Source organism: Oreochromis niloticus, linkage group LG15 (genome assembly GCF_001858045.2).
Source record: "Oreochromis niloticus isolate F11D_XX linkage group LG15, O_niloticus_UMD_NMBU, whole genome shotgun sequence".
Classification (NCBI taxonomy): domain Eukaryota; kingdom Metazoa; phylum Chordata; class Actinopteri; order Cichliformes; family Cichlidae; genus Oreochromis; species Oreochromis niloticus.
In genome coordinates this window covers 9,995,926-10,019,235 of record NC_031980.2, presented here as the reverse complement: position 1 = coordinate 10,019,235, position 23,310 = coordinate 9,995,926, and the positions used below count along the sequence as shown (strand labels likewise).

At 42.1% G+C, this 23,310-nt stretch overlaps 1 protein-coding gene across 2 annotated transcripts in view; it reads left to right on the top strand.

Moving 5' to 3' along the window:
• Window positions 1-409: 409 nt before the first annotated feature.
• The window catches only part of LOC100706836 (protein tyrosine phosphatase non-receptor type 14), a 43,147-nt gene continuing 20,246 nt past the window's right edge, over window positions 410-23,310 (top strand). The window contains exons 1-3 of one of the 2 annotated variants that reach the window (XM_005454721.4): window positions 410-822; window positions 15,551-15,963; window positions 18,230-18,405. In XM_005454721.4, coding sequence (XP_005454778.1) covers window positions 15,790-15,963; window positions 18,230-18,405 — 350 coding nt within the window. In that variant the 5' untranslated portion in view covers window positions 410-822; window positions 15,551-15,789. Of the gene's footprint in view, window positions 823-15,196; window positions 15,407-15,550; window positions 15,964-18,229; window positions 18,406-23,310 lie in introns of those variants that run through there. The other variant, XM_019345813.2, reaches the window with a different exon arrangement.

Here is a 23,310-nt window from a genome sequence, read left to right as displayed (position 1 = left end):
TCACCAACTTACTGAGACTTATTATAATTAAAGCTTTTATAAAGGTCGTGGGCAATCACTGCAATCCACTAAAACTGTATTGTCATAATTACAAGCAGGCCTGCCAAATTCCCACCTTACTGCTTCTGAGTACAGTTTAGAGAAATTCAATGGACGAGTCTTTCCTTTGATTACTTAATTTGAAAAATGTTATAAATAAATTAATTAAAAAAAGAAATACTCACATATGATTACAAAAATAACAAATACACTCAATAAAAAGAAAAACTTTAATTTGACAATTAATTAATAGGTTTTTCCTCTCGGACTCTTTGACTATTATCTCGAACTTCAGCCTCTTGGGACGTTCAACGTAAGGCTCATTTTTCCGATGCAGTCTTCAGCTTTTGAACGTAGCTGCAGCAAGCGGCTCTGTCCGCCTGTCCTGAACGCCTCCATTGGACTAGAGGGACCACTATAAACATACGAAGAGTCCCAGCGAGAGAAGACCACGTCGCTTTATCCAAGTCGGACAACTTTTTGTGACTGTTTGTGTTTCCTAGAAAAAAATAAAAGGCAACAAAACTGCGAGAAGAAGGAGGCTCAAGATTTGGTCTGCCTCTGCGACTTTTTTGGTTGTTGTTAAGGTTGAGCTCATTTTGATGTGAGAAGACGCAGATTTTTCTTGTTCATGCCGGATTTTTATATTTTTTTTTATATTTTTTAAAGTTAGTTAAATAACTTAAGGTGGATTATCTGTTTGCCGTGAGTTCCAAACCTCGACAAGCAAAGAAGAGTTTCTTCAGCTGGGAGAAGAAATCGGCATGTAGCGCAGGATCAGGGGTGAGTTCTCTTTTAACGGGGGGGAAAAAAGCGAAAATCTACCTCAGTCAAAAAGAGTTCAGCTTTGCTCTTCATGGTTTCCTGCAGATCTGGAAGTAGATCCAAACTCTTGTAAAGTCCACAGTAGGAGTGCTTAGATGTAGGTCAAGTGACTTGGCCACGTAGGGCAAAAAGGAGATCCAAACTATTTTAATGCCCCCCTTTCTCCTGCACATAAACATGCATCACCATCACAGACAGAGCCTCTAAATCCCCCTCTACATCTAATAAGATGGGAGTCTGTGCGATTCCAGAGAAAACTGGGAAGTTAGAGAACCTGTGTGTGGCTGGAAAACCGCTGAAAGATTCCCCGGAGTTAATGAGGTAATCATGAAATTACACGACTGAACTGGGCTTTGGAGACCCAATGGAGCCCTCTGTAAGATCCAGTTTGGGTTTGGGCAGTGGGCTCATGCCATGTGGAGTGCGCAACACCCGGAATTTCTGGCCCTTCCTCATTTATTTGTCATTTTTGCATGTGTACATTACATTTCCATAATCCCTGACAGAGAATGCATCTGTAAATTCACCTCGTTGAATTGTATTAAACAAGCTTGGTGGCTGAATGGTGTGTTTGAGTATGAGCAGCCTTCCTCTATAAGCTGATGATGGACTGATGTCCTCACACCCTGGCTGCAAACTGTGTGTACTTGTTTGTGTAGAAAAGAAAAATGTGTTTGAACATGCACCTTGGACAACTAGCATTACTGTAAAAGGGGAGTAAAGGCAACACAGCATAGCTGCTGGAGGCGTAGGGTGTACACACACACACACACACACACACACACACACATCTGGCTGTCTTTATAAGCTCAAAGGCATGCTGCGTAAATTACATGGTGCCCGAGCAAGTGGCTTGGGTGTACACAGCAGTTTTAAAACACTGGTGGAGATTTTTAAAGGACTAAAAGGCAGAGTAGAAACCTCCATCCATGCTTCTCTTTTGTGGAGTAGAGAGTCACAAATCTAGTTTGTCTTTCAGTGCCATTTTTGGCACTCTCTTTCCTGCTTTTTATTCAAGGAAAGTTGCTGAAATGTTAATTCCCAAAAGGGGTGTTTTGTTGAAGGTCAGCCCGGTAAGATCATAATAGGTGTTTACTGCTTAATGTGAGCCTGCGTCTAAAAGGAAAAGTGGCTATTGTTTGTGTAGCCAATGGTCATTTGAGTCTAGAGGCCATTTGATTACGGTGTGGTGCAAACATACCTGTAATTTTGGTCAAGTGCTCACACTGTACCACAGGAAGAGAGGGGGAAAAAACAGGCAGCAGCAGCAGCAGCAGCAGCAGCAGTTATTGTAGTTATTGTTATAACAGTTTAACCAAAGTGGAAGAAATGCATAGAATTCCTTCGTAGTCAGCTTGTGGTTCACTTGTTATTTTACACCATAGCTGCACTGCAGTAGAAAATGGAAGGGGTGAAGAAGGCTATGACCTCTTTTTTGTGATTAAAAGTGATTACATGTCCAAGGCATTGACTTAAATACAGATGAAACTAATCTGCAATGAAAATAGGTGCTAATCTGCTGATAGCTTCTTTGGCCATACCCAATATAAAACACTCACATGTGCAACCAAAAGTCTCACATCTAATAGTAATGACACTGTAGTGTATTTTTCATAAATCAAGTGTTTCAGTGTGTAAATAATTGTCCCCTATATCAACTTACATGCTAATACTCTACCTTTAAATATACTTTTTGTATTGGAAAAACTTAGCAGTTATTTCTTGTCCTTGCAATGCTTTTAACTTTAGTTGTATACAAAGACTGTATTTAAATGATGGATGTAAGCGCCTCTATGTCACCTACTTCACAGGTCTGTGAAGTCCTGTTTTGAAGCCTCAATGCTAGGTTTGCCTTTGACTATGTTGCCGTTTTGGTGTGAGAAGTGACCGTATTTGGATGTTTAGGTGGAGCTCTGACTTCTTAGATGGGTTGTTACGGTTCTTTTAAGCCCACACAGAAAATTATGTTGCATTGTTGTCACTTCGGCCGGTCGTGTACCTCTCGATTTCTGTAACCTGGGTTGAAGACACAAGCGTACAATCGTGTCAGCTTTTAACACCATTTTAATGATGTATCACTACAGTAGCTCCGACATACAGATATACATTGGGAGATTTTGGAGCAGTTTAGAAAAACAAGACTTTTTGGGGAAAAAAAGCTAAAGAAAACAAGACGTTTCTAATCCTGAATTTACAATAGCTGATGGATTCTGCACACTGCAGGTGTGAGGGGAGTTTATTCCACAAATGACCCACACTAAATCCTGCCTCATCTTGTTTTCTTCTATTCCAAGTAAACCTGTTCCTGAGGACCTAAGAGGCCCAGAAGCCTCATAGCCCTCAAGTAGGTCAGCAATATATTTATGCTTTATAAACCATTAGCAGAATTCTAAAATCAGTCCTTTTACACACAGGAAGCCAATGCAACGAGTTCAAAATTTATGTAATATGATCCATTTTCAGCATTTTGAAAAAGCTGCAGCTGATTAATTGATGTTTTATTAAGACCAGTAAAAACTCCATTACAGTAATCTAGCCTACTGAAAATAAATGCATGAATAAGCTTTTCAGTTTCTTTCTTTGCCACAAGACCTTTGGTGAATTAGTGAAGTGTGAATCTATTCCCACAAGGTGCCAGCAGCAACAGCAGCATTAAAGCAGAGACGCAATATAACATCAAGTGACACAGCATAAGTCAAATGTAAGCACAAAAGTAACCGAGGTAATGTTTTCCTGCAAATTATAAGTCAAAGTAGTACGTGACTGCTTAACAGTTCACTTTAACAAGAATTAAAGTAACTTAACAGTGTACCTTTTCAGGATTTTGCACAATACTGTCATTGTCAACATTTGTTTACATTTGGGTTAGGGCTGTGCGATATGACCAAAATCTCATATCCCGATATAAGAATTCTATCGTCCCGATAACGATATAAATCACAAAAATGTAACATTTTCTGTAAATTATGTGAATCTCGGGCAGCTCGACTTGCGGGAAGTGTTTCCAGCTGCGCGTCATGTAGCTGGAGTCGAGTATTTTAACGGATGCATAAAACTATACATTTTTAGACATAAGTTGTAAGGCCGCCGTTTTCTTTGTGAGTATTTATTACACGGCGTGCTGCGGGGAAAAGCCTGTTCTAACGTTTGAGTCTAAGGTTTGTTTTTTAGCACCTGGCGGCTCTTGTTTTGCTTCTCATCCGTAAATAATCTGCTCTTTCACGTGATTGAGTTTATTTTGAAAAGTCTCAACAGGATCTTGAGCTTTATTGTGAAGGGTTTATGTGGAACATAAACAAGCGGACACGCGATGGTGTTACCGTCATTGTTGCTAACCGCAAGGCATAAAAACAAGCGCTTGTCCGTCCGTAGTGTGGTTATATTAAATATAAGAGAGAGAGAGAGAAATTACGAAATTAATATAGCCACTACAGTGACCATCAAAACGATGAAAAAATATTGCCGTAAACAGTTTATTTTGCGACACCACGAAACAAACGATAGCGTAAAATGAAACGATAGACGTTTTTATATCGTCATCCGATATATATCGTTATATCGACCAGCCCTTATTTGGGTTGCACATCACTGGCTGCTAGCATCTCCTCCTTTGTAGCCTGCTTGTATTAGATGTCATGTTTTTTGCTTCATGTGGTGGAGCAAGTTTGTTGTCTTCATCTTTAGCGGGAGCAGTTTTTTTTTCACATAGTTTGTAAAGAGCTTTGTTTGAAATTTGTGAAGTAGCTCCTTTTAAGGTATCTGGGCTTGGGTCACATAAAAACGAATACAGTCTTTATCGCGAATGATATGATCATTAAAATGATCATGCCCCTAACTTTGAGCCCCAAAAAAGTGCAAATGGGCGAGCCATTAAAAAACACCCCCCATGAAGGATGAGATGCGCAATAGAGACCGAAACTGTTTCTTCTACCAGGCTGTAAACATGTTTATTTCTGCTGTAAAGTTGGACATTATAACATGTGAGCCTATGGGGATTTGCAGGCTTTTAAAGAATGCCTCAAGTGGCCACTCAAGGAACTGCACTTTTTAAAACCTCCCGTGGTGGTACTGCTAAGCTAGTTCTAAAGAAGTATTAAAGTTTTACCAATCAGCTGTGCTGGGTCGGTATCAGTAACAATACTGAACTTCTACCTAGGAGCAGATATGCTCATGAATGAACATAAATCACTTACCGGTACTTAGCAAGAAAGCAGCTATTGTTTAAAAAAAAAGTCTATAAAAAGCTAACAAAAGTGATGTTACTGTAAAGTAATAATATAACGGCTGGCTGTAGGTGCAGCGTATGACTGTGAGGAGTATCTCTTGTGCATGTGGTGAGTGTATTCAGTCATGCACGGATGCTTTTGTCAGATTTGTGCTCTCTGTGAGCGCTCTGTTCTCTCAGCCCAGCAGACAACAACAGAGTAGAGAGCGTGCTGCGACCTGTCCAAGTCTCCCACACTCCACCAGGTGTTTTTCATGCTAGGTGTCAGTCACTGCTAGCCCTGCCGCCCACACTTAACAGGTTTGACCCCCGCCACCTCTGAACAGCCCAGAATTTAAAAACATGTGATTCTTCCTGTGATGTGGGACTGTTCACAGAGGGGTTGGTGAGGAGGTTTGAGCATCAAGGGGCGAAATTTTCCATGTGATCCCACGTTTAAAATGTGACTTTTCCTTCCTTTGAGGCCGTTATGGGTCTTAGATACAGCCAGATGTCAACACGAGCAAAACCAAAGTGTTTCTGCTTTCATAGGCCTGTAAACTCAGTGCTACTGACGTCCCCGTTGGCTCCTGGGGGCTCAGCCATGAGAAAATACTGAGTGGCTTTTGGGTGATTGAGCTTGTGTGTGGAGTCGTATTTGTGTGTATGGTTGTGAGACCGTGATGTGGTTCCCAGGAGGAGATGAGAGGGGGGGTTATGGAAAATGTGAAGAGCATCGCGGTTTGGCTGCTGCAGACTCGGTGGCTGACGATTGATGGTCCTGTGTTTTTGTTGTTGTGGCTGGGAGCCGCCTGCTATCAGTTCCACTGTCCATGTTTACGCACTCCTTCCTTTCTCGCCATCCTCACCAACTGAACCAACACGATAAGAGCCTGAGAATCACCAGCGTTGTGTCTCCTATTTCCTTTCTGCTGCCTTTTTCATATCCTTGCTTATCTAAAGCCTTTGTTTTCTCATTCAGGTGCTGGGAATGACTTATATGTGAATTTTAAAGGGAACATGTATACACACAATCCAGCTCTGTGCCTCTCAGTTAAATATCCAAGTCTGCCTGCATGACATCAGTTCTCCGGTTTGCCTGCTGGAATATGAGTCGGCAGAGGAGCGTCATTGCTGGTTTGGAAAACCAGCATACGGACAGTGTAAAGCATCCGCCTTTGATCCTCCTCCTCCTCGTCATGTTTTAGTGACACTGTTTAGATTTCAGTGCCAGTGGGAAACATTGGGCATTCCCTATCTGTGACTGTCTACTGCTACTGTAACTTCTATTGTTTTCGTGCACTTTTCCTTTGATTCTATGGTATTTCCGGTCGTCACAAGCTAAATATAAGCAGTTTGGCATCTCATTTGAATTCCAGTTCCGGATAGTGATGTTATTTTGAGTTTTTTGTGATTGTGATAGTTGTTAGTGCTCACTGGCATGTCTCCTTCACTTGTTTTAAGGTAATGAGTAGCAGCTGAAGAAGTAATTTAATCTGTTTATTGAAAAGATACACCGGACAAAATTTGCTGATTGCTAAAAAATACTTTTTATAGAAATGTCTTTGCTCGGGATGATTCAAAGAATTAGCAAAACCCACACAAATGTATGTACGAATCTTTGAATCTAAGCTTGGTTTTGAAGGTTTGTCAGTGCAATGATCCTTTCAGAGCAGTTCAGTGAATTTAAAAACAGGGCCTGATGTCTCATTCGCTGATAGCAATGGGTATGTAAACAATGTAATTGGCGAGAGTCTGCTCTCACTTAGTGTAACAATTTTCTTCACCCATTTAAGTCCAGGTTGAAGCGAGATAAAGCTGCGTGTGTGTGTGTGGGAAGCTGCAGACATGGCCCCTTCGCTGTCTGCACGTCACAACTGTGCGAACGCTTTGCCCTGTGTTTGTGTCACTCTCGCCGCCGTGTCCTCAAGTGTGTTATTTGCGGGTGTGTTTGTCTCGGAGAGATGGAGCTGGAGGAGTTAAAAAAAAAAAAAGAGAGAGCTGGAAAGTGAGAAAGCAGATGCGCTTGTTGGTGGCCTGCCTCCACCATCTGTTTGCAGCTGCTAGTGTTTGTGTGAGATATACAGTATGTTTGTGTCTATGCAGGGTGAGTGAGTGGAGCCTGTGTGCGGGGAAGAAAAAGTAGATGCATATATATATTATTATTTTTCACTTTTTAATAAAGGATTTTTTAGGCGTAAAAGTGAACACACACACACACACACACACACAGATCCTCTGGGTCAGACAAAAACACACATGGGCAGAGTGTCAGATGACAAAGAGGGGCCTGATCCACAGTGCCAATGTCCCTGAGACGTGTCTGGAGAGTAATCTCTGTAGTACTGTGCTTTCTTCAAATGTTTATGACGAGGCATTAAGAAAAACACATTACTGCTCATTAGGAGAATAAAGTCAAAATTTTGAGCGAAAAGTCAAAATATTATTTTAGAATAAAGTTCAATTCCAAATCACAACAACAGTCGCCTCAAGGCGCTTTATATTGTAAGGTAGACTCTACAATAATACATACAGAGAAAAAACTCAACAATCATATGAGTCCCTATGAGGAAGAACTTTGGCGACAGTGGGAAGGAAAAACTCCCTTTTAACAGGAAGAAATCTCCAGCAGAACCAGGCTCAGGGAGGGGCGGGGCCATCTGCTGGGACCGGTTGGGGTGAGTGAAGGAAGACAGGATAAAGACATGCTGTGGAAGAGAGCCAGAGATTAATAACAAGTGTGATTCAATGCAGAGAGGTCTATTAACACATGTTTAGTGAGAAAGATGACTGAAAAGGAAATACTCAATGCATCATGGGACTCCTTCAGCAGTCTACACCTATTGCAGCATAACTATAAAGCGTGGAGATTGACGTTGCTTTACCCTCTATAAAATGCCCTGTGTAGATGACTTAGTGAAGTTTTACTAGAATCAGTTTTAGTAATAAGTAAACTACAAAGGAAATTACAATGTTGCAATTTTTTTCTTAATGTGGCCTTAATACTCGTTGATAAATATCAAAAGATGGCAAAGTTTATGTTTTAGGCCTGTACAGATTGTCCAGTCTGTACAGCAAAGGCCAGTCAGACAAATACTGCACGTGTCTCTCTACATGAACAGAATGAGTACAGTGCTTTTTCAGATTTGGACATCTGCATACATGTCTTGACATCACCACTGCAATAATGAAGTGTTAGTAATGATACGGCAACATGGGCTACTTTGGTGCATTTTTAATCCACACATGAAATGAGCAGCAGCGGTAAATGACGTTAGTCTAGTTTTAGTCAACGGGGAGCATGGGAGCTAGATGTATACAGTACTGTTTCCTGGGGGCATATCATATGCGTGTCTAACCTTACACCACAAGGAAGTTACTTCTGATTGGATCGCTTCCAAACTTGTCGCACCTTTCCACACAGCTTAATTAGATCTGATTACATCTCGTGTCTCCAGAATATTTTCATTTCATTTTTCATTCATCGTCAGCGCGTCATAGTTTTTGTCCTCGTATATTAGTTTTTATTTAGTTATCGTCTTGTTTTTGTCAGGAGGAAAAAGGTGGCACCAAGAGGATCGTGTGTGTGGCTAATAAACAGAAAAACACCTGAGGAGCAGCGCTAATATTAACTGGGGCAGCTGGATAAACAAGTGAAAATTCACCTTGTAGTAGCTGTTTAGGTTGACGTTACCACCAGAGAATGAACCGTATGTTGTGAGAACCATTATTTTTAATTGCTGACCTGAAAATTTCTTGCAGTGTTCGTGTGTTGGAACTTTATTTGTGGTTGTTTATTTGGGTACAAATCACAGATATTCCCCGAATGCCTCACAAACTGACCAAAATGCACATCAGAACAACTTCAAACTCAGTGCTGCTTATCATTAGGTCTTCAGTGATAGTGCGAAGTAGATCGGTTAAGCGCTTGTCGAGAAAAGTGAAGGGCACCTGGACACACACACACCTTCATTCACTGCTAAGATAATGCTCTGTCCAGGGTCAGCTAATACTCAGACAGACTTTGGTTGAATGTTTCCAGGAGTGTGTGTGGACTTAGAGGTGTGTTTTCCCCAAAACATTTCACTACTGAACTCAACTTTAAGTTAGTGGGCCACAAGAGGATCAGAGTCCTAAGAAGATTTTAGAAATATCAGACAAAATCTGGCAGTATTTCCAAATTCTTTTGATTTAGCTGTGCTTGGAGTAGCAGTTCGCTGGGTTACCAGATAGGACAATACAGCAAGTTCACATATAAAAATAATTTAGGTTAAGTAGGTCTTTGTTGTGACTGTTAACTGTCTGAGCGCTGAAACTATTTGTGAGTTTAGCTACTGAAAAATGCAAGTGTGTGCTTGTTTTAGCCTTCTATGAAACAGTCTATTTGTATTAATTATACAAAAAGAACAACCAGTAGCCCTATATTTCTTGATTTATGAAAACCACATGCTTTAATTAGTTGTAAAAATGCAAATTCTGAGCACAAGATACCCGATTTGCACTCCAGCTATTTGGTTTAGGTTCACAGACCAAATAGTAAAACGACTGCGCAGGAGGAAGTGTAATTACGAGCTGTGAAGCACCCATTTGTTTTGCTACAGTGCTTGTGTATAACAGGAGGGTAGCTGGGGGTGTTGGGAGGGCAGCGTTGGTATTTCAGACAGAGACAAGCAACAGAGATGAGATTGATTGAGTTACGCACGCTACACTTGCTTCCTCGCCTCTCGGCGGCCTGCATCTAATGGTCTTAGCAGTAGGTGACAAAGTGCTGTTTTGTTCCCGCTATTGTGTGGACGTGAATGGAGCAAAGCGACACAGAGGCCGGCATGAACCAGAGCAGAGGGGGAGCACGCACGTTAGCAGCTCTGCTCCTGAGAAGACGTTGTGTTTAAAATGAGTCTTTGTGATGGTAATGTAAAAGAAATGGATATCACAATTATGCCTGTTTTTAATGTTTTGTTTCTAAGTTAGCAGCTTTAACCAACACTTTTTTTTGGCCTGTAAGTCACAGCATGTTTTGATTTGGTTAATTTTTAGGTGGCCCCAGAATCTATCCCTGAGTGGGTAGAGAGGTGACTGGCAGAAAAACACTGCAGCCTGAGGCAAGCTGAGGTTTTTGCAGAAAATAAATCAGTTGAGTTGGGGACAATGCAAGTGAAGGAACATCTACTGGTTTTCTGCAGAAATTCCCCAGCTGAGGAAACCCATGTCAGCATTTCTTAAAAAAAACCCCACAAACTCAGTTTAAATCCATCTTTTGTCAGCTGCTAACCTGTAGCTGGTTTTCAAATCCCGCCCACTTTGGCAACAGTTTTTACACCTGTCAAGTTTAATGTTCCAGCTCAATACAAAGGATCTCACATGAAATTATTTGGAAATGGTCTCAGTTTTTGCATGCAGGACTTTTCTTTTGTTGGAGATTATGTATCGGAATTTCAGGAGCAGGACCACGCCTCCAAACACGCTCCTTCCGGTTGTCATCTATGTAGGTTCCCCCAGTTCTGCAAGCTGTTCATTCTCGTTTACGTGCCCCACCCTCCCTCCCTCTTTGTTCTCAATTCTTTAACTTCTTCATTTCTATTTAGTGCATGGGGATCTACCAGGCCCGGGAGCCATCGCCAGTCACCTTCGAGGCCTTCCCCAAACCGCAGCTCAATTCATGTCAAAGCATTCACTTTTACCTACTAAATCGCTGTCAAACCTACAATGAGGACGTGGGCCCAGCTAGTGAAATGAGTATTTCCTGCTGTGCCATTGTTTTGATTGTTGGCCTTACAGGATGGAGAGCAGGACAGGTATCTTAGAAGACAATTAGTTCAGAAGCTGATGAGACTCACGGCAGCTTCATGATGATGAAAACAATTTTTCATGACTTTGGTATGTGCTTAAATGTTACTGATGCAAAAGTCACCATTCTCGCCTTTAACACTGTTTAAACTGTTTATTTTCTTATTTGCCATGTGTCACTTTATAAAAGGCCAGGACTGCGTTTTTTTTCTGACACTGCGTCATGCAATCTCGCTGAAGTTGCTGAATTATTGAGCCCAAACTCAGACATCCTGAACCAGTTTAAATACTGCAAAAAGGGAAACTCCACAAACAAATTTACTTTACTCACTTAGTTAAAGTTGGTTAGTTAATGCAAGAATCTGCTTTATTTTTTCTTTCTGAGCATAATTGTGTGTGTCCAATTGTTTTGACATCCACAGAGTATGAAAAAAGAACATCCTCTCAATTCGTTTCTTTCTGTATGAATCAGAAAGAAAGCTGAAGTGTAGCACTTTTACCTAAAGGAGCATCCATTTCATTCAAGCCTTTGTCAGATAAGTTCACACAATGCTTAGTAACCCTATTAGCGGCAGGCATATCTCTGTGCATTTCAGTGCACATCAATAGCATTTCTATTGTCAGCTACCAGTAATTAAGCTTTCCAGAAAGGAATAGAAGGGAGTACTGAAACTACAAAGGTATATGTAGAACGCACTCCAGACACACACTGGTTATTCTCACAGATGTCACGTTTATTTAGGGTTTTATGCAACAACCCACAGTCTGTCAGCGCTGGTCTCAGCTTTTCCAACTCCCCTCTCTTGTCTCCCGCCTCACTAAAAAGGGGAAAAAAGACCATCATCAGTCCAAACGCCACCAGCTGTGATCTCACCTGCCTCCCCGGCACCGCCCCATTGAGCTCACTGCACCACTCCTCCCCTGCAGCTGAGCCAGGGACCACACCTCCGCCACAGTATAGAAATCCACAGATCCATCCATCCTTCCATCCTGGGTGACCATCCCTTGACCACTACTTCCACTTTTTCTGTGGAGAAACTCGAGGCGCTACTAAGCCAGCCAAGGGACAAAATCTGTGCAGACACCTCCGAGGGTGCTTTCTCAGCACCACAACAGACCGGTACAGCCTCTGCATCTCTGCTGACCCCACACAAATCTGTCTCTCAACCCGTTGCTTCCTTCTTCCTTCACCCGGGAGCAAAACCATGAGAACTTAAACTCCTTAACTTGGGGCAGCAACTCCTTGGAGTAGGTCCTCCACCCCTTTCAGACATGTCACAGTTGGCTGCAAACGGGAGATCGTTACCAACAGAATCCCATCAATACATCTTCCTCCGCCTCTTGGCTGTGCCAAGAAATTTTGTCCCTTAGTGCAACAGAATCATAGTCACAACAATTATGATAATTCTACCCAATATAAAGTTGTGAGTGCATGTTGGATAGAGTATCATAATTCTTAAACCAAGGTCGAAAAGACAACACAAATATCCATTATATTTTAATGCATTTCAGTGTTCCTGTGCTGTAACACCCATGTGTTGCATGATGTTAATATTCCACAGAGATCTTTCAGGTAACAAGTTAATCACGAGGGGATCAAATCATAATTAAGTGATCAGGCCTACAGTAAGGGAAAACCAAGATATGAAAGGAAACCCTGACCAAAAAATGGACCTGTGGTTTTCCGGAGAGCTGTTTAACCTCAGATATTGTGTAGTGACAAAAGCAGCTAGAAGCGTGACGGTAAAAAAACCAAACAAACAAAAAACCTAGGAAGCTTTTTAATTAAATACTCTCATTGCTAAATGAGGAAGACACAACTTGTGCACTGCAGCGTCAAATAAGTTGTCTTAATTCCTTGATGCACAAGCCCAAAAATGCTCGATTAAAGATGTATCTGACACCATGCTGACAGGACGTTTGTTTGCCATGGTGCTCAGTTAAAAGTATGCAAGACTAAAAGGTCAAACTTCTTCGGAGGTTCGGCTAGCTCCCGCACAATCGTTTTTATCATGATTGATGTATATGTGTGTAAAAATGTCAACCCACAGTGCGTCTTTCAAAAAACCCCTATATACTTGAGTGGTAATGTGGTTTGTGGTTTAAGCACGCACATTAAGGGGGAAAAAAAAAGCTACTTGATTCCAACTTTTTACCCCTGTGCAATATCAGTTGTGGGGGAATATAAAACAACAACAACAACAACAAACATAACAAAAGATGGGAATGGTTTCACATATATTTAGAAAGAGCTCACCACTCTCAAAAAGAAAAACAAGCCTCTTTCCTCAGTTTTCCCTCTCGTTTCGTCTGTGCCACAAAATTACAATGTGCAAATTCATAAACGTATATGGTGTTTTTGCACGCTGGAAATAAACACGACGGTCAGGAGAAAAAGTCGCTGCATTGCAGGAGCAGAACTGAAGCAGGGCATTTTTTTTTTGTTTTGTTTTTTTTCATCAAGGAGTGGGTTAGAGCCCAAACTATTGTCTGTCTTTCTGTCTGGCTTTACTCTACCACACACTCCTAACCAAGCCACTGATTACTAGTTTAGAGTTGCACCAACTGCTGTCTGGTCCTTTGGCTAACCTCTGAGGAACCTGGTGAAGGGGTGTGTGTGTGTGTTTGAGAGAGATCTTGTGTATATGTTTGCGGTGTGCCCTGTTGATGCTTGTCTATGTTTGTACACTACGCAGTGAAAGTATGCGTCTTTATTTGTGTCTTTGTGTGTTTGTCTGTGTACTTGTTGACAGTGATCTTGGAGGCCTGGGTGCTCGGGAAACACTCTTGAGTCATTTTGGGAAGGTTTTACTGTCAGCCTGTGATGTCACTTACCCTAAGCCGGAGTCAGTGAGGAGGGTCGCAGGGTCTGTGGTTAAGGGTCATGTGACGACTGGGGTCAGCGTGCACATATATCCTAAAGCGAAGCTGATTTACTCAACCGATGTAACCCAGTTAGTCACTCGTTGAGGCTTTCTCGCCCTGCGCTTATGTGTTAGTGCAAACGGCCGTTTAAAAAAAACGAAAGAAAGAAAAAAAACAACAACACACGAAGAAGATGATGCCACATTACCGTCTCAGAAGGACTCAGGAGTAAGGAATGTGTTACGGCTCCCAAAGGGGCAAGGCCATTACAAAAGATGAGCGTGAAGCAAGTGCAATTAAAATTGTAGCAAACAACCCGACTCTGTAGCTTCTTGCCCTCTTTCATTCAAGCCTGCCTCCCCTGTCTTTTTCTCCTGCTCACTCAGCCTTGTTATAAACACACACGCGCGCACACACACGCACGCACACACACTTTTCCTTCCTTGTGGTGCATACTTGTGTCAGGTGTGCTCTGTTTTTCCAGTCAGGGTAGAGAGGAATCTGGGCCAGGGTCCAAGCTGACTATCAGCAGCACATAGCCAGAGCCCAGGACAAGAAGCAACACATCCACTCCATCTTTACTCCACCTCCTTCTCCCTTGCTCCTCACCTAATCGTTGGAACATTGCTTTGTCATGTTTTTGCTCTTTTTCCCTCACATTCATGCATGTGTGTATTTATTTTTGCATAATTTTCCTTGCTGTCTTTTGTAGCGTTCAATTTCTGGTCTCTTTGGTTTGTGTGTGTTTTAAGGAGAAGTTGTTTTTTTCCCTTCTTTCAAGGTGTGGAGCTTTTTTTTTGTTAGTTTTGTAATCTAGTTCCTGTCTAACAAGGCTACAAAGTAGCCACCACCCTTAAAATGACACTGCTTTTAGCTATTTAAATTTAATCCCATTGATATTAGCGGGATTATTTGAAATTCCTTAGAGATTGCTGGCTAACAGCTCCGTTTAAAGCTTACTTTTTAAAATATGATTGAGTATGTGCGATATACAGAGTACACCCCTACAGGATGTACTCTGTTCCGCCTTTATATCTGTCATGCTCTTTTTCAAAGGACTTTCCTCATTACAGACATGAAAGCTATGAACTGATGAGCACCCCAGTTGCATTCAAAGTCATTCCCAAACACCTAGCTCAACCTTTTAAACTTCCCTGTGTGTGTTCTCTTGTTTACCTCACGAGTTCACACTTCTGTTTCTTATTAACAACAAAGATGTGGGGTTTTTTTTGTTTGGTTTTGTGTCAGTAGCTGGCAAAAAGTGTTTCTGTGGCAACATATGTGCCACCACCGCAGGCGTGTGATCTTACACACACCGCTGCACTGTGCTCCACAATGTCTGGCACTGTGCTGCTGTCGAGCAGAGAGAGCAGAGATAAAAAGGAAAGGAAGGGCCTCCCACACAGGCAGATAGAAGCTCCATTAGTTCCTCAAAGCCAGCTGCCGGGTTCAGATGGATGTCTGCGCACGGCCGTTTGATGTCTGTTCATCCATAGCCTCACATCTCTGACTCTGTCTCCCAGCTTCGCCCGACGCCGGGCCTCATGGGAGTCCAGAGAGCGCAGCTGCCCGAACTATAGGATAAAGCTGTCTGGCTGCTGCCGTACCATTCCTGTGCTGTGCTAATGCTCTAGCACCACAACTACTCCTTTTTTATCTGCTTTAGTTTCTGCTTGTTTATGGAAGGTGGGAGGGATTATTTGAAAGACTATTCACTGATTAGAAAACCATCTTCGTTCTTAGGAAAGGGAATGCATTCATAAAACTCTAAATCGTTTTTTAAGCTAGTTATGTGTTTGACTGACCCTCCTCTCTTATCTCTCTTTGCAGCACCCGTTTGTACTCCTTCTCCTCCTTGTCTTCCTCCTCCTCTCTGGACACCTTTGGGAATGGGCCAGCGCCTTGCCAGGTTGCATCTCTCCGCCCGGTGGTGTGGCTGGCGTCGTGCGAGAGTGAGGAGGGCAGCAGCCAGGTCATAGAGCCCGCCCACCCCTCTCTCTGCTTGCTTGCTCTCGAGTGACATTTGACCTCTGACTCTGCCACGACCCCGCCTTGACCTCCTGCCAGCCATGCCCTTCCGGTTGAAGCTGCGGCGCACAAGGCGCTACAATGTCCTGAGCAAGAACTACTTTGTGACGCGTATCCGCCTGCTGGACAGCAATGTGATTGAATGCACGCTGTCAGTGGAGAGTACGGGACAGGAATGTCTGGAGGCGGTGGCCCAAAGGCTGGAGCTGCGGGAGGTTAGTGTTGTGACACATGTGCACGTTAGTTTGAGATAGTATGACGTGTGATAGGTTTCTGACACATTTGTCTTATCTGAGCTTGCAAGTGTTATAAATTGTCTGCCGTTGGCAGCTACAGGATGTAATTAATGGGGAGTTGGAGTGGGCATTTGTTTTTACTCTGCGTTTGGTTGTGTGTCTGCCACGCGTCTCTCCCCACACCCTGTGCATGTCTCCCTGCCCTCTGCTGCGTCTCTCCTTCACTGTCTTTGTTTGTCTCTAATGAAGCGTGATTACGTCTGTCCTCTCTTCACTGCAGAAGAAAGACATACTGCTCGTCCTCTTGTCTCCCCTACACCGTGGGTCCCTCTCATTCCTCTTCTATTTCCCATTATTGTCAGTGCTTTTTTTCTACCAGCAGGTGGACTTCTGATGATTTCTCACTTTCCTTTCCTGTTCTTACACCTTAAAACACAAAGCAAACGAATTGTGTGTAAAAAGCATGGTTTGTCTAGGTCAAAGATCACATGACGATTGTGTGCGTGTTAGGCTCAAGGGTAATTAAATTTGATGAACATGTGTGCTCAAGAGTGTGTCTGCACCTGCTGGAGCTGCTGACAGCGCAGAAGAGCGAGGGGCGATGTAGTGTACTCACACAGAGTTGTGGTATTTGCTGGGTGTCAGCGATGTTATAAATGAGGCAATGAAGCACCCCAGCTGTAGCGGCTGTCTGCCCCTCGTGTGCACACCGTCTCAGGATTATGTGCGCGTCAGAGTGTGCGTGTTGTTTTCGTCTTCGCTGTTAAATCTGAGGTCTGAAGTGTGTGCCCGTCTGCACGCATGAATGTGTGCGCGCCGTTTCAGTTACCAGCTTTATGACTTTCTCTCTGACTTTTTACTGGCCAAATCTGTGTGCTCAACCTTTTATGAAACCTATGAGAAATGCACAAATACACAAAATAACCAAACATTAAAAACATGACATTTAAATGACATGTTCTGCCAAATGTACTGCGTGAGATAAAACGGTGGAAAAAAAGTTCACGAGATCTTTACACAGAGACAAACCCGTGCCACTAGTATGTTGTGTTTTTACAAAAGTCAATGGATTGTGAGCTGATGTGTGTGTTTTCATTATGCATGGATTTCCTGACAACATGGTGGCATCTCATGTCAACAATTTCTTATCAGAAACATCATACGTGAAGGGAGAAATAAACTGGTCTATTCTTGCTTTTTGTGTTTCACTTTCAGTTTAAATATGTTCGTTTTGTTTGGATAACAAGACTAATGACTTTCACTGGATTTAGTGAGCTAGGTAATGATATTGCAATGATTCCACTTTAATATTAATAGCGTTACGCTGCTGACGTCAAAGGTTTCGTCGGATGTTAAGGAGAAATGTGTGCTTTTAATTCAGGCGCTTAATCTCTCAATACTTTTCAGTGTATTTCTCAACTCATTTACCATTTCTCTCCTGAGAAATCCCATCTAAAGATGCACCAACTACAGGTTTCTTGACTGATTCCAATTTCTGTTTTTTTTTCTATTCGTGACCTGCAGATTTTGATTTTTGCTGATTCTTTGCTCACTGAAAAAACTGAAAAGAAAGTGAAAATAAAGCTGTAAAAATAATTGAAAATGAATTGCTGTACACCAACTTTTACCTGACATATTTTACTTTAGCAAACAAAAGCAGGTGCAACAGGTTTGTATAACAAAACATATGTCAGTTACATAATTTTCCAGGATGTTTATAACTTTATAACCAGATAACAGGATATCATCCCTTTTCTCTTTTGATCCATTGCTCATACCGAGGCTGCTAGCTTGTCTGCCACTTTGTTATCTTCTTTAAAATGTCAAAGTTTAGCTGGGTGAAGGTCATTTAAGTGTCTGATTAGGTCTGTTTTTTCGTGGTGGCCACCTTTCCACTTTACTGTCTTCACTCACAATAAGGAGCTTCCATGCTAACAACATATTACCATGTAGCTGTGAATGTGTGTGTGACTATTTACCTGCACCACTGTGCTCATGTTGTGCATGCATGGAAGGAAACCTAGTTTTAATTGGATTTTCACGTGACTGACCGGCGTCCCACCATTAAGTGCAAAGAATGCTTGAAATTGGGCGATTCCGGTTCCCTTGACTGGTCAGTTGGTATATCTCTACAGCCTCTCTCATTAGCCCTTTGCTTCCACTATTGCGAATTAATTTATTTGGTTCTTTTATACTCCTTTTGGCTTACACAACTTATTTTTGTTTCCTCACCCCCTGTATTTAGACACATTACTTTGGACTGTGGTTCCAAGGGAAGACCCAGACCCCGGAAAAACGTTGGGTGGAACTCGAGAAACCCCTCAAGAAGCAGCTGGACAAGTTTGGCAATGAGCCACTGCTCTTCTTTGGAGTCATGTTCTATGTTCCCAATGTTTCCCGGCTGGAGCAAGAAGCCACCAGGTAAAGAATCTCCAAATGGTAACTGTGAGACAGTTACGCAAGTCACTGAGAAAGCCACATGGTCAGAATGCAGATGTGCTTTAGCTTTATATAGAGAATTGCAGTAGTAACAGTGCTTTCCAAACGCTGCCATAATACTGCAAAATCTTCTTCTCATGACTCTCATCACTAATTGTCAATATTGGTTGACGTTTAGAAGTGGTTCTGGCTACAAAGAAGTCAAATGTGATCAGTCTCCTAAAGTAGATGATTACTGTCCCATAACTCGTCATTATTTAGTATGCCAGGAGCTTAAAAGCAGTCACTTTGAAAATGTGGAGAAATAAAAATGTAATTTTACATTTAAACACCAGCTGGTTTTGAAAGTCTGCTCGGCCTTCATGGAGCTTTTGACTTATTTCATGGTGCCTTTTGGAAGTTTTTTAATGAATTATTATAATAATAATGGCTTCCTGTGTAGTTAATTAGACTGACTGTCAGTTTTAGTAAATTACATTCTACTTTTTATATACTTTTTATGTTTATTAACAAGCTGCAATACAACCATAAAGTTTATAGATGGATCTAGCTATCCAGTCTTATTATTCTTAGCCGATAACTTCCACGGCCAACTGCTACCCATCCTTGTCAGTAATTATGGTCGTTAAAATTCAAGCTAATGTTGAAATTAACAAACAACTATGGTGTTGTCCATCCTTTATATACAGTCTCTTGCAAAGATTTTGGGAAAGGTTAGCCTGCGTCTATCATAAGGTAAAATATATCCATAAAAAGCAGCATAAACCCCTAGTAATTTCAGTAATATCATTTGATAGGAACACAAAAAAGTGGAGAATGTTTTGTACTTGGGGATTATGCATCTTCTACCTTCAGACAGAGCCAGTTTACTGAGCGTGTAGTACATGGTGCTGCACTGAACGGTGCACCTTTTCCTTAGATGGTGAACATTCTCTGTTTCTCGTTTTCAAATTTCACCACAGCTTGATGAGTAAATGGCAAGCGTTTGCAAACAAGTTGCCTTCTTCCATACAAAATCTACAGGCGACTGTGGCAATCCTCCAGCAACCAAAGCAAACACAAGGAGGTTTTAGGTGTAGCATCCTTGTTGGGCTGATTTCACCACTTGCCATCCGGTCGCGGGAATATAATCATTTTTACTTCTTGACCAGAGGTTGCCAGTGGTTTGCCGACCTGTCTCTAAGCCTCTGTGAATGAGGGCTTATTGGTAAGCCATCCTAACTTCTCCTGGCTTTAGCTTCATAGTTAGCATACTAATATGAAGGGGAAACTGATCAGCAGCTAATTCCCAGGAAGACAGTGAATCAGTGTTTTCCAGAAACTTCAAAGATACTTCCTTTAACATCTCTTTGATGACATAGATAATGTCATCAGCGGCAACCAGTCTTTCCTTGTGCCACTGTGTGTGTGTGTGTGTGTGTGTGTGTTTGAATGAGTGTGTGAATGAGCATGTTGGGTAACTGTGAAGAGTGCAGGCAAGGGTCAGTGTGTAGCGGATAGTCTGCCGTCTCATATTCCTTCACACACTCTCACACACACTGACGCGCCGAACTCTGCAGGTCTGCCTCACACTGAGCTGGTGAATTTGTGGCTTCTGCTTCTCTGGAAGTGGGAAAGGTTGATTGCAGGTCACAGCTTGACGTTTTCACACTAGAGTTAGTTTTAAGGTGTGTGTGTTTTTGCCAGCGTGTTAACCCTTTTATAGTAATTCTGAGAACCATGCATGCCCGCACTTAGCCTGTTTTGAAAGTGGTGAAGTAATTTATTTGTGAGCGATCTGACAGAGGAGAGTAAATTGTCTAGAGAGAGTGTGTCTGCAGGTTTATTAGACAGAAGCCAGGATCTGCTCTGGTAAAGGGATGGTATTCATGGAATCCCCTGAGGGCTTTTATGATGTGTGTGTATGTGTGTGTGTGTACACAGGGGTTATAGGGTTGAGGGGGTTATGATGGGGGCTTAGGGGCAATTTAGGAAACAATGGTCGTCTTTTTTTTTCAAGCCCCCCTTTCTCTTCCTTGCAATCCCTGTACATGGTGTCACCCTTCTACTTTTTATCGAGAGCAGATCAGTTTAGTCCTACATTTTTGCTCTTTCTCAGTGTTCCTGTGTCTCCTTCACTTTTCTCTTTTCTTTTTTTTCATCTGTTAGTCAGGAATGTTGGCACGACCGTCCAGCGTAGGAGGCGGACCACACATTCCTTGCAGCAGAAGTGCGGGGGGTAAAGGGGATGGAGAGAAGAGAGAAGGGGGGAAGGGGTGGGGGGGTCTGGTTTACAAAACATATGCACACACACACCTCAAACAATCCCCCAAGAATCCTCTCAGAAGCCAGCTGCAGCCCTGTCAGACGTTACAATACACCACATTGTGAGAGTGTACGCATACCCACGAGGCAGACTTTTCCAAAAGACCCATCCTTTTTAAAAAAATATATATATATATATCTATCGAGCTCCTCAACTCTCAAAACATCTTTATTATCCAATACGCCTTATGAAGGGTTTTACTAAATTCAAATCGCTCTGTCCTTTGAGAAATCAGCCAGTCAGCATGGGAATAAGCACAGTCGCAGCTCCCTTTTTAAAAAAATACACATCATTTATTGTCTGAAGGTCGATCGGGATCAGATCCAGGGAAGCACATCCCTGTCATTGCTTCTACACACCTGGTCTGATGAGGGTGAGGTGGGCGGGAGAATGACAAAGGCAAAGAGGAAGAACAAGTGGGGGCAGAGAAAGTAAAAGCTTGGCAGCAGAACTCAGCTCACGTTTGAGCCTTGTTATTTATGTGGTTTGAGCTGTCTGCCTGCATGTGTTTATCGCAAGACCTTATACATATTTATGTGTCCACGTGGTAAAGTCTGTTTGTTTGGGAAAACCGTGTGAGACAGAGTAGATCTGGCTTTTTAGGCGTTGGTGCTTTGAATTAGTTTTATTTCACAGAACCACTATTGAGAAAAGTTAAATTAAAGGTCAAAAAAGGTTATTATTTTAAATGCATGCTAACTCTTTCACATTCACTAAGGTAAGATGTGATGCATTTTCGGTCCATTTTAACAGCAATTTAGTAATACGAAAACAATAAAAAAGAACAAGTAGAAATGAGATGGGCAAGACATTTGTAGACTTTAGATCTTCTGAGAAGGTAATGTGAGTCGTATGATGTGGTCAGGTCTTTGATGTTCAGTATTTGGCTGATATGTAACCTGATATTGGATCTCCCGCTCTTCCCATTCGAAGAGTCATCTGTTTCTTCCTCCCTCACTTCCTTTCTCTGCAGCGGCAAAAATGAGTCAGAGCAGGGGAAGCTGGGGTCTCTGCATCCATTGCTGTATATACTTACAGATTCACCATGGAGAGTTCTCCAATATACCCTATAGTCATAATATTTAAATGTTTGGTCACTCCTACTTCAGTTTGTAAAAACACAGACTCTTTGCGCTTGTGTGAAATATGTCCATAGCTGTTATAATGTTTTTCTAGGCGTCTATCCAATTCTTGTCGGATATATATATATATTTTTTAATATCTTGGGAGCATTTCTTCAAATGTGTCCACTTTCACTTGGAATGAAGGTTGAACCCAATAGATTTTGGTTACAGCTCTCTGTGATCTCACTAAACAATTAAAATATTTCACACTTAGTCAGATACTAAATTGGTGATAATTATCTTTTATTTACTCTTGTTAAATTCCCCCTGAGCCTTCATTAATTTTTATATATTATCCTTAAATGACATGGATGTCAACAGTACAATTACTAGACAGGAGTTACAGATATACTGTACAGCTCACTTGTAAATAGAGTACTTTTACCTGTTGTCACCAAAAACACATCTTACACTCTTGCATAGAGTGAGGAGGTTAAAGCCTTCTGTTACTTGTATGTTTCTGATAGAAAGGAGAGAAAAGCTGGCTCGCAGACTGAAAATGAGGAACCTGAACGAAGAGCCGTTGAGTGGAGCAAGGTCAGCTGGCCGCAGCAGCCCCTAAGGCTAACAGCACCAATAGCCTTGAAATCCTAGCTTTGTTCAGCTAGTTATCACCAATACACACACACACACACACACACAGCTGTACTCGGCTGTGCCCCTTGCTGATTCAACACATTTCAAAGTGATATTCTCTTGCCTCCCACACAAACCGTCTGGACGCATCCCGGGGGCTGAGGGGGTGGTCACCTTATCACCAGAGGTGGTCGAGATGGAGGAGGGGCTGAAACATATGTACACACATACATTCATGCATGCAAACATGCGCATATGCTCGCAGGCCTGTTGTCCAGACTGCTTGGACATCTGGCAGCATGTCTTGAGCAGGGTTTGAACATGCGTGGGCATATAAAGGGCTCTTTGTGCCTGCGAGGCTGCCTGGACTGCCAGCAGAGCACTCTGCCACAGTGGAAGTCCCAAGAAAAGCCCTAGTAAGGAAAGCGCTACCTCATGTCCATGTATGTATATTCACCTGCTGTTACAGCATTGTGATGTCATTCTGACATACATGCCAGGTGCGTGCGACTATAAGGGTTTCTTTGTGCACAAGTATGTGCAAGCATGCAAGTCTTGAATGTCATAAAATGTTTTTCTGCTGCTAGCAATTTTATGTGATGTTTGTCTTGTTCTATGAAAACATAATGAGCTGATTTTGGGACAAATTTGCTCCCTTTTACTACAATTTCAGCAGTTGTTTATTCCCCCATTTAAAAACTGGTATCATTAAATGCAGTCGAGTGTTTTAACTCCTACATTTTATACTTGTTTGGTAACCTTGGAAGTTTCTGGATCTGATTCTAAAATCATTTTGTCGTGAGTTTTGCGTATTATTTTGTAATTTAGCTAACAGTTTTACAGCCATTCAAAGTCAGCGTCTGCAAAATAGTAACATTTGAG